The following is a 12,656-nucleotide window of genomic DNA, read 5'->3' as shown; positions in this document are numbered from 1 at the left end:
CGCGCGCACACGCACACACAAATACACACACAAACACACACGCACGCATGCACACATACAAATACACACACGCAAACACAGACACACACACACAAATACACACACACACAAATACACACACACACAAATACACACATGCACACACACACATACCTGGGTTCAGTCATATTTCATTTTTCTATTTTTTTCACCCGGATGATGAGGTAAATAATAACCAACATGAATGTTTCCTTAAACAAAATATGTAAAATTAATTTTGATGTCTGCGAATTTTAAGACTCAAGGTTGCATGCGAGTTTTAAGACTTAATATTGTCTGTAAGTTTTAAGACGCAATGTTGTCTGCTAGTTTTAAGAACCAGTGTTGTTTGCGAGTTTTGAGACTCAATATTGTCTGCGAGTTTTAAGACTCAATGTTGCTTGCGAGTTTTCAGACTCAATGTTGCTTGCGAGTTTGAAGACACAATGTTGTCTACGAATTTTAAGACATAATGTTGCTTGCGAGTTGTAAGACTCAGTGTTGTCTGTGAGTTTTCAGACTCGGTGTGGTCTGTAAGGTTTAAGACTAATTGTGAATGTATGTGAAACATATTGTAATTGTCGGTATATATGAGGAAAAAATAGTGAAAAACCGAAAACTTAGCATTAAATGTTTCTGTTGATCAAAATCTAAAAATATTAATCTCAGTTAACAAGCCTAAATCGAGATAACCACTAATATATAACATATCTTAATGTTATGTGGCATTTGAATAAAGTTAAACATTATTATCATATAATCTGTCTGTTTTAAAATGATATTATTTATCACAGATATAATGATTATTTTGACAATATATATCATTTTACACTGCCATTCTTTCATAAGATTAAGAAATGTTATTTAACGTTAATTGTTTTACATTAAACTCACGTGAAACGAGCATGCACGCATAACTAAAAATAAATTTAATGTTGAAATCACATTAAAAGATTTAAACGTTGAAATAATGCTAAAATTTAAGATTGAAATAAATGTTAAAAATATTTCACATCAGAATAACCTTGTAATTTGACATGATTTTAACGTTAACGTGATTTTAAGTTTTAACGTTGAAAAGTCATAATATTATTATAACGTAGTTTAAAAAAATAACGTTATTTTTAACGTTGAAATAACGATATGAAATTTGGCTGTGTAGCGTGTGTTTTAGTGAGTCCATGCTGACAAATTATCAAAATCAATACAAAAAGAATACTTGATCCACTATATAGTGAGAGCTCCGTTTTAAACTAACTTGCGTAGCAAGACCCAGGGGCAATATCATTTTACTGTCATGTCACCACCAATAGCACGATTGTAGCATTTGACGAGGTTAATACATTGTTTTGTCAACCTCGGAAAAATATCGACCGATGACGAAGCCTGACGTTGATTATTTCTTAGGTCGATAAAACCATATATCGATCGAAGTCAGAGAGCGCAGCCGGTCCACATGACTTTTTATTTAGAATCACATAGAATCATTCCAGCCAATCAGGAAGTCTGAAAAAATCATTTTATAAAAACAGAAATTATTGTTGTCCCAAAACAGCGTGGTCAGAATGTAGTCTTACAAAAGCTTCTCCGCGACCCAAGTAGCGAGATTTATATTTAAAAAACTTAATTAATTTTACAACAATTGCGAAACTTTTTTTATTATTTATTTATTTATTTATTGGGTTTTAAGTCCAGTATCACTGCGTTTCCGCCTTTCAGCCGACAACTTTGTGAAACAAGTATGTCAAATAAGTCACTCTTGTTGGCCCGGACGGAAGCGTTCCGAGAATCGAACCCCGGACGCCTACATGAAAGGCGAGTGCGATAGGCTGCCCGATATATGTTTTTAATGCCAAATGATATAACGTATAATACCTTATCAGTACGGTACCCTAAATATGTGGAACGATGATCACAAAGCTAACATTTCCTATTGTATTCAGCATACAGGTATTCCGTTATGTAGGATACTTATCCTAGACAACGCAATTATCTAAATAAAGAAAACACAACACACAGTTTCCCTATATCGTACTGTAACTATATCTCCACTGTCTCCATGAACAAATACTAGAAAAAGAAACTGCATTTATAGGACCATGACTGCCAATGAATCATAGTTACAAGGACTCTTCTCATTATATTTCGTGTAACACAATATCATGGCAAGAGCATACATTTTGATGGCGTTAGGCGATGAGGTCTGAAATCGCAATTTGTCAATTAAAATGTAATATATTTAATGTATTACATGTAAAACGATATATGTAGCACGAGGCCCACTTCTAACGAAATAAGCCACAAGATTTCTTACTATCGTAATATGCAGTTAAAACGTGCATTTTTCCAAAAACAAACAAAACACTTAAGCATGGCATCAGTTTTTCCCCACTATTATAAAACTTAGTGACGAATTTAAGAATGAGATATAAATATCAATGTAATGAGTAGTAGTCTGTCTTCACTTACATGTACTCCCACGCTCTAAAACAGTCTAATATGACTGGACTCAAATGACATCTGTGTTTGTCCATTTAAATTGTGGTTTGGTTGCAGACAGACTTTATCAGAAAGATCAAGGTGTATTTTTAAACGTGTTTCCATTGAATATGTATATTATTTAATCAAATAGGCTACATATCCTTTTCGACATATCGTTTATATACACAATATACTTTGACCCAGTAAACACCCCATTTGGGCCCCACTCTGATCAGGAAAAGAACTTGGCACGATTTAATGTCTAAATAGTTATACAACAGCGCGAGACGAGACCTGTTATCGACTCACTGGTGAATACGGACTAAAATTTAAAACTTAAAGATTATAAACAGGTTTTTAAATGATACAATTCAAATCGGGGATAATGTATTTGAATCCGAAGACAAGTGAAGTTTGGCCTGGCTGCTCGGACCATTAGAATCTGGCCACACGGACGGATTTCTCGTCAAACTAGTCCATGGTTTCGAGGCGTGTGCGTTTTACTTTCTCAGTGTGTCACATTTCAACAGAGTGACAGAAGGCAAATATTTATGGTACACTTTAGTCTGGAGTCTGAACATAAAAAGTTATATCGAGAGAGACATTTTACCAGAAATTGTGATGGTCATGGAATTTCTGAAGGAACCAACTTAATTTACATGATATTTTAATTACCGACTAACAGACAATGTAACAAAATGGATCAGGTCACCCTCCCACTAAATTTTTAAACTTTGTGAAAAGTAAACAATATTGATCTTGTGTTACGTTAAACACCTGACAAAGCTGCTGACATTAATTTAAACGACTGGTGCCTTGGTGAGGAAGTCAGAAAACAAGAAATTTGTCAGTACTGGTCAGTTAGTGTCCATTTTCCTCGTGGTCATCAGCATGCCTTGCCGTGTTGAAATTGACTGGATAGCATGTATAGTCGAGATTATAGGGACCGTCTTTTTTATTCTTGGAATTGCTACTCAGCACTGGTCAGTATCCAACGATGGATCGGCTCATTCCGGACTCTTCACGTCCTGTACAAGCTCCGGGCTATGTTACGACACGCACGTGTTTTATGATCAGTACGCAGGTGAGTTGTCGGCCACTGTCACGTTGCACATTTCACGGTCTATCTTAGACTTGATTCTTCAATGTTTTACTTGTGTAGTGTAACAGAGATCATTCTTTATTTCAATGTCTCCCCTAGGATTCGAACCCGTTTATACCGTAGGCAGTTAACGTCCATTGATAGGAGCCATACATATTGGTAATTGTTTTATTTCTTCGAATAAATACATAAATCGATTACCAATATCTCTTGTGATAATCAAATCCACATGTATATTTATCGGACTTTCAAACCTAAACACTATCATGAATCCAACTGACGATCTGAATTCATCAAATCAATATAGATGTATCAGAATATGAAAACGTGATATTTTGATAGTTTTTCAGTCTCCACTTCAAGTTTTTATGTGAAAAAAAAACATATTTAGATTGTTTTATTTTTTAAACTTTACAAAAAAAATGTGACTCAAATATATATATCGGCGCAAAACTTCACAAAGTGACACGTACTAAAATACAGGGCTAGGAAGAGTGATATAAAATTCTTATCATCCCTTTTACAAAAGTACTTGATGTTTCTTTGTACGTCCTATACAGGACTATTAACCTGGCATAGTGACATTTTCCTTATATTGTGTCCAGATCATTGGCATATATTATCGATCTCGTGTCGTAGTTAATGAAGAGTATAAGTAGAGGTTTTATTTATTTGATTGATTGATTTATTTATCTATTGATTTAGTTATCGATCGATAGACAGATAGACGGACGGACGGACAGACAGAGAGATTGGTTGGTTGGTTGGTTGACTGGTTGATTGACTGATTGATTGATTGATTGATTGATTGATTGATTTTTTGAGGTTTTTTTTTAATTACATGTATATGTTACAAACGTCACAGATAAATGATATTGGTCACGTATGCAGTGGCGACCTGTTACACTGGGAACGTTTTAAGTTTTTGGATGTTGTTATCTATAGAATTTAAGTTTAAAACATATGTGAAGCAAGACATTACTGCTTCAAAAAAGTCGATAATCAACCGTTCTCGATCCTTCACACCATTTCTTTTTTATTCATGTTTTTTGTTATTTTCCCAGAAAACTCAAAATATTTTATTCATTTAGAAGTTAAGATGTGTTTCAACTTTTGTAACAAAAATATACCTGTTCCTGTCATTTTATTTTCTGTTCTTTTTTGTTGGAACGGAAAAAACACTGTTTTGTATGTAGCCAATTCAAACAATCCTCCAAATTTTCTTTTCTTATATCGTCAAAGATGATTTCAGATTTGGTATTCGTAAACTTTGGGAGGAGGGATGGAGATTGGTTTAACAATTTCATATATTTTTATTGATAAAATGTTCACTGTTTAACAAGAAAGTCGCTTTAAAAATGAAAATTCAATATATTACTTCTGGTGACCCGGCCATTCCTGGAGGACGTTTCCTTGCACATTAAGACCCCGTGCGCGCTTTCCTGTACAACCGCGCCAGTGCTCGTGAGAGCTGGGACATAATGAAGAATTTTATCTATATCTGATTCACATAAAACCACATTAAGTTGGCCTTACATAAAAGTAGTCAATGTCAATGTAATTATAACCGAAACTCAAATTTAATAAAATTAGGACAAAATATGAACAAAAGACAGATTTACACTCAGACTCATAAAAAAAGCGCAATGAGAATAAGACCAGGTGTTCCAAAAGAGTAAGCATCTTCTGCTTCATCGACGACAGCCGTCATGTAAACCTTGATCAACCATGTGTGTAATGTCACGTTCTCCAAAGAGAACACGATATAATGTACCCAACGACGGAACCAACTGAGCTGTATGGAGAAGTTTAGACTTTTTTAAAAAAAACTTTTGATATTGCAATTTGATGAAATGTTTGAAATGAAAATCTAGTAAAACATAAGCGAAAGTATTAATGTACCATTAGAAGCTAGTTAAAAAAAACCACCAAAGTAAACACCAACATGCGAATTTATCACAATACAACCCAAATTCAATAAAACGAAGGCAACAGGAGCATAAGAAATATTTATTCGGGAAATCTTGAAATGAACTAGAAAAATAGATCAGTTATGATAGACTGCACAGGTAAAATAGGTATAAATATAGAGTAAGGGTGACTTAATAGGACAGTTACACTGTTATCAAATCACATTTAACTATCTATCTAAGGTCTTTGGAATAATACGGACTTGATGGTCTCTCAATAACACGACTTACTTAGTCAAAACACGAAATTGTCACCTACCTTTATATCAGCAATCACACGGTGAACGGTAAACTAAATATCGATTTGCTGTATTAGTAATTGAGCTTCCATTATATGAGCATTTTTATAAAATTCGAACTGGTTTTATTTCAGATTTACATTCATACAAATAACAGAAAATGAGTTGTGAAGTTTACTTTTACACCGACATATAAATATAATTTCAATTCAAACTTTATCTCGAGGAAAATTGTCAAAATATGAGAAGAAGAATTATTTACACGAAGACCCCTGAAACAGGTGTTCTGCAAGTGTGATCTTCTTCCCCTTTATCGCCAACACTTATCACGAGATCTTAATGAGTCTAATTGAGTACTGATACGTCTCCAGAAGGAAATCACTTGTTTAATGTGTTGTGTAATCTCTCCGCGTTGACTATCAATATGTTGTCCTAACTCTGTAAGTCTGTGTTAGTTATCAAAGATAATATTTTGTTCGAAATTGATATGCAGCGTAATAAGAAAACATATGTTGGAACAGTCACACATTCTAAACAAGTAATTCTATATAGAATAATGATTGATTTTATTTGTTCCAATATACCACCTCCGTCATACAGATCAGTAGTCTACATCATTAGGACACAACTCTACATCATTAGGACACAGGCCTACATCATTAGGACACAACTCTACATCATTAGGACACAGGTCTACATCATTAGGACACAACTCTACATCATTAGGACGCAGGTCTACATCATTAGGTCGTAGGTCTACATCATTAGGACACAGGTCTACATCATTAGGTCGTAGGTCTACATCATTAGGACACAGGTCTACATCATTAGGACACAGGTCTACATCATTAGGTCGTAGGTCTACATCATTAGGACACAGGTCTACATCATTAGGACGTAGGTCTACATCATTAGGACACATGTCTACATCATTAGGACACAGGTCTACATCATTAGGACGTAGGTCTACATCATTAGGACACAGGTCTACATCATTAGGACACAGGTCTACATCATTAGGACACAACTCTACATCATTAGGACACAACTCTACATCATTAGGACACAGGCCTACATCATTAGGACACAGGCCTACATCATTAGGACGCAATTTTATCTAAGGTGAAGTGTTTTAGTTGTTTCCTAATCATGTATCACGTCAGTGGATGGCTTAACTCTGATATTTACGTCGCTGTATACTTAAATATATCAACGTCACTATATACCTGAGATATTAATGTCGAAAGTCTTACTCTTACTAGCGTTCTTTGTAAGCTCTCAAACACCGTTGGATTATTGAATTAAATAAAAGCAATTTTGAAACTCCCAAATTAGGTCAAAGTTTCTTATTATTAATGCGTATCTCTGTGATTGGGTTTATAACGAAATATGTGTTCTTTTGATGTGCATAGCTTTCAGGTTTTATCACCGCGAACAAGTAAATATGATTAAAATCTCAAGAGCTGCAATTGTGTGACCATACATAGACGTATAAACACAATTCTATGGCCCAGTAGTTCTGCTAATATTTGTCCTGTAGGCCATGTAGTGAACATTCCACTGCTAAATAGGCAGCCGAGATGTATCCTTTGATTGCCCTGTGATTTAAAGTGCTAGAATGACACCACATACTAGAATATATTGTTACCAACGATTAATTGAACTATGTTAATTCATTTTCTCACCAGTAGAAATTTGTTAACCTTTAAAGGTTGAAAAAAACCCAACCGGAATGTGCATATCATTGTCATTATCACTCTTCTTTATGTAAGTAAGATAAGCAGGAGGGACGTTGGGGGGACTCGCTTTCTAAGGTCCTGAGAGGGGAAAACAGGAGAAGATAGGGACAGGAAGACTCTCTTTTTAAGATCCTTAAGTATGAACAAGTGTAATCGTGTCTGTATTTCAGAAAAGACTAGGATAAATGACTTTTTTAATCAAGTTAATTCATGGCAGAGTGAAAAAATATCTCCATAAAATATCTCTTTTTTTTATCTACCAGTGTGTGGGTAAGTGAAATTAAATATCTAGAAAATCTCCCCCTTTCTAATTAAAGATACGTGGATGATAAAATTAAAATAACTGTAATAAATCTCCTTTTTCTTTAAAAATGTGTGGATGAGTAAAATCTCAAATATCTAGAAAATGTCTCCCTTTCTAATTAACACTTTCTTGGCGAGTAAGATTAAATTCCTATAAAATCCTTCATTTTTATCTAACAATGTGTTGGTGGATGAAATGAAATATCTTTATCTCCTTATTTGTTTAACAATGTGAGAGAGAATTATTTCTAAGCATTGCACGTTTAGGTTCATTAGTTTGTGCTTGTTCACAACTTTGATTTTTCCGTTCGAAAGGAAAGTGTATTCGTGGTTTTTTTAATCATCAAAAAATACTATTTGGTTGATTTATCTGTAAAGCCGCTTACATTAATGAAAGTAAAAGTGATGATTACTTTTTCTGCCTGATATTTTTTCGTGGGATCTTTTTACAAAACGTTTCTTTTGTTTCTAATTTGTTTTTGAGTCAGAATCAGGGTTTTCATGATACTTGGTATTAGATTTAAACTGTTGCTGCATGCCGCCGGGAGCTGGACTCTCAGAGATATGTTTTTACTGTAGATGTTGTTGTAGTAAGATATATCGTGTTCTATTCTTACTGTAGATGTTGTTGTAGTAAGATATATTGTGTGTTCTATTCTTACTGTAGATGTTGTTGTAGTAAGATATATCGTGTGTTCTATTCTTACTGTAGATGTTGTTGTAGTAAGATATATCGTGTGTTCTATTCTTACTGTAGATGTTGTTGTAGTAAGATATATCGTGTGTTCTATTCTTACTGTAGATGTTGTTGTAGTAAGATATATCGTGTGTTCTATTCTTACTGTAGATGTTGTTGTAGTAAGATATATCGTGTGTTCTATTCTTACTGTAGATGTTGTTGTAGTAAGATATATCGTGTTCTATTCTTACTGTAGATGTTGTTGTAGTAAGATATATCGTGTGTTCTATTCTTACTGTAGATGTTGTTGTAGTAAGATATATCGTGTTCTATTCTTACTGTAGATGTTGTTGTAGTAAGATATATCGTGTTCTATTCTTACTGTAGATGTTGTTGTAGTAAGATATATCGTGTGTTCTATTCTTACTGTAGATGTTGTTGTAGTAAGATATATCGTGTTCTATTCTTACTGTAGATGTTGTTGTAGTAAGATATATCGTGTGTTCTATTCTTACTGTAGATGTTGTTGTAGTAAGATATATCGTGTGTCTATTCTTACTGTAGATGTTGTTGTAGTAAGATATATCGTGTTCTATTCTTACTGTAGATGTTGTTGTAGTAAGATATATCGTGTTCTATTCTTACTGTAGATGTTGTTGTAGTAAGATATATCGTGTTCTATACTTACTGTAGATATTGTTGTGTGTTTCAGAAAAGGGTCAGATCATTTGTGCGGCCGTGTTTACACTCCTTGTGATGGCAGGATTCTGTTTAGTTTTGCTTCTCATGTTGCTGTACATGTGTGGACTTTTCGAAGAGAAATCTGTTGGATTGCTAGCTGCTGTTTCATCCTATTTAACAGGTTTGTTACTTCAACATGTATATGGTTTTGGTTAGCTTAACAAAGTCTCTTTTAGACATACAAATATACCAATTGTCAGGTGCTTCTGTGACAAAGATTTGACTTCGTTATATTACTATCTTTTATCTAGTATTGTCCTATATCGTTATGATAAATTTTCTTCTCCAGTGTTGATTCGGAAAAATCTGGGTTTTTTTTATTAAACTCACTCTATGTTTTAGCATAACCTATATACATGTATACTTCTTGATATCACCCACATACTTGTAAAACTCATTAATCTAAAGATCCAATTTTCAAAATAATTATAATAGATATCTATAATGTTTATCTATTGTATTAACACTGAGATAAATATCTATAATGTTAATATATTGTATTTACACTGAGATAAATATCTATAATGTTTATCTATTGTATTTACACTGAGATAAATATCTATAATGTTTATCTATTGTATTTACACTGAGATAAATATCTATAATGTTTATCTATTGTATTTACACTGAGATAAATATCTATAATGTTTATCTATTGTATTTACACTGAGATAAATATCTATAATGTTTATATATTGTATTTACACTGAGATAAATATCTATAATGTTTATCTATTGTATTTACACTGAGATAAATATCTATAATGTTAATCTATTGTATTTACACTGAGATAAATATCTATAATGTTTATCTATTGTATTTACACTGAGATAAATATCTATAATGTTTATCTATTGTATTTACACTGAGATAAATATCTATAATGTTTATCTATTGTATTTACACTGAGATAAATATCTATAATGTTTATCTATTGTATTTACACTGAGATAAATATCTATAATGTTTATCTATTGTATTTACACTGAGATAAATATCTATAATGTTTATCTATTGTATTTACACTGAGATAAATATCTATAATGTTTATCTATTGTATTTACACTGAGATAAATATCTATAATGTTAATATATTGTATTTACACTGAGATAAATATCTATAATGTTTATCTATTGTATTTACACTGAGATAAATATCTATAATGTTTATCTATTGTATTTACACTGAGATAAATATCTATAATGTTTATCTATTGTATTTACACTGAGATAAATATCTATGTTTATCTATTGTATTTACACTGAGATAAATATCTATAATGTTTATCTATTGTATTTACACTGAGATAAATATCTATAATGTTTATCTATTGTATTTACACTGAGATAAATATCTATGTTTATCTATTGTATTTACACTGAGATAAATATCTATAATGTTTATCTATTGTATTTACACTGAGATAAATATCTATAATGTTTATCTATTGTATTTACACTGAGATAAATATCTATAATGTTTATCTATTGTATTTACACTGAGATAAATATCTATAATGTTTATCTATTGTATTTACACTGAGATAAATATCTATAATGTTAATATATTGTATTTACACTGAGATAAATATCTATAATGTTTATCTATTGTATTTACACTGAGATAAATATCTATAATGTTTATATATTGTATTTACACTGAGATAAATATCTATAATGTTTATCTATTGTATTTACACTGAGATAAATATCTATAATGTTTATATATTGTATTTACACTGAGATAAATATCTATAATGTTAATATATTGTATTTACACTGAGATAAATATCTATAATGTTTATCTATTGTATTTACACTGAGATAAATATCTATAATGTTTATCTATTGTGATGTGGTTAATTTCTATTTCAGTGTTGGTCGGCTTTGTCGGAATTATTGTTTATGGATCTGCCATCAACAAGGTGTCCCAGACGGTCAGTTGGTCGTGTGGTATGGCGATCATGGGACTGCTTATTAATCTGGTCGGTGGTATCCTAATGCATATTGGGAGTCAGAGGTTCAAACCTAACCTTCCATTACTACCCCCCACCCCAGCTAAAAGGGGACAGCCCTTTACGGTATCACAACATCGTATGAGTCGGAGACTCACTAACAAACGTGCAATATTACCACGATAACATCCTATTCTGTACTTTATAGCTGACATTTTGATATAAAGCAAATGGAAAATCGGGTTCAAGGTCAAACAATATCTTAATCGAACGGGAGTGCTAATGATTTTAATGGCAACCGGAAGTGTTCGTTTCCAATATTTCGACATCAATAACCGAAAGTGCTCATTACCTGGACAAAACTAATTACTGTAACTCCAGCTGTTATGGAAGAAACTTTTACCACAAGTGTTCATGAGATTTGAAGCCAGATTTGAGAAGCTGTGAATGATACCAACTTTAATCCCAGCAATGTAACGATATTAGAGGTCAACAAACTCGTTTGTCAATGGATACCATTTAAAATCAAATCCTGAAGAAAACCTTATGCTATTTTCGTACAAATACGAGGATGACGACATGGGAAGGTGCTTAACCAACATTCCATGATATAACACTAGGTAATGACGATCATCACTCTCAGTGAAGGTACACTTCATGTATACTGATTTTTAACTTTCAGCAATGTATCCATTCCGTGTCCTTTTTCAGTATTGATCAACATAAAAAAAAATCCACACAACACAAATTTCCGAATATGTCAGTTGAACAATAAATCAACGAGCAGTAAGCTATTTATACCGATAGATAAAAACCAACGACAATTGGTAGACAAACTTGATTATGATATTCGTAGCCAAAACATTTATTAACAATTATTCGTTGCTTAAAGTGATTGCAAATGGAGACATTTCTTCACTGCCTTCTCTTGTTCAGGCACAATGTTCACTTTCCCTACTGAACAGTAACTCGACATTATTGAACAGTCACTCGACATTAACGAATAGTTACTCAACATTAACAAACAGTGATTTTCGGTCATGAAATCATGTTATGAACACTGAAGACCTCCGTTGTACAGAAAGCCATTGTCACCATGATACAACTAAACACTTATATATCAAATATGTTCAGATTCTCTGTGCTTTTGAAATCATTTGACATGCCGGTATGGTCACGTGATTTTGCTGTTAACATTGTAGGTTTCCATAGTTGTGAAGCTAATCCTGAAGGACCACGAGATTTGGTTGTTATGTCCGTAAGGATATATAGTTTTGTCATTAACCCTGCAGGGTCACGTTATTGAAATATAAGTAGTATATTGTTACATAATTATGTCACTAGTCCTGTAGGACCATATGGTGACCTTTAGGGTCATGTGATGTCCTCAGGGTCATGTGATCATGCCGGTCACGTAGGTTGAGTTAT

At 32.9% G+C, this 12,656-nt stretch overlaps 1 protein-coding gene across 1 annotated transcript; it reads left to right on the top strand.

Annotated features, from left to right (window-relative positions):
- The first annotated feature begins 2,851 nt into the window (after positions 1 to 2,851).
- Positions 2,852 to 11,678, top strand: LOC132557443 (uncharacterized). The gene is made up of 3 exons (XM_060221927.1): positions 2,852 to 3,583; positions 9,244 to 9,393; positions 11,149 to 11,678. The coding sequence occupies exons 1-3, from the start codon at positions 3,391 to 3,393 to the stop codon at positions 11,412 to 11,414; spliced, it is 609 nt and encodes a 202-aa protein (XP_060077910.1). The 5' UTR covers positions 2,852 to 3,390; the 3' UTR covers positions 11,415 to 11,678.
- The last annotated feature ends 978 nt before the right edge of the window (positions 11,679 to 12,656 follow it).

The sequence above is a fragment of the Ylistrum balloti genome, unplaced genomic scaffold (genome assembly GCF_031769215.1).
Source record: "Ylistrum balloti isolate Yb309-2 unplaced genomic scaffold, AGI_CSIRO_Ybal_v1 Utg370670, whole genome shotgun sequence".
NCBI classification, from domain to species: Eukaryota; Metazoa; Mollusca; class Bivalvia; order Pectinida; family Pectinidae; genus Ylistrum; species Ylistrum balloti.
This window is presented reverse-complemented; position numbering and strand designations above follow the sequence as displayed.

Bases quoted from the DNA above. Each gene is read 5' to 3' on its own strand.
- LOC132557443 (XM_060221927.1), top strand. From the start codon at position 3,391: ATGCCTTGCCGTGTTGAAATTGACTGGATAGCATGTATAGTCGAGATT. The intron at 3,584-9,243 runs GTGAGTTGTCGG...TGTGTGTTTCAG, and splicing joins GTTTTATGATCAGTACGCAG to AAAAGGGTCAGATCATTTGT. The intron at 9,394-11,148 runs GTTTGTTACTTC...TTTCTATTTCAG, and splicing joins TGTTTCATCCTATTTAACAG to TGTTGGTCGGCTTTGTCGGA.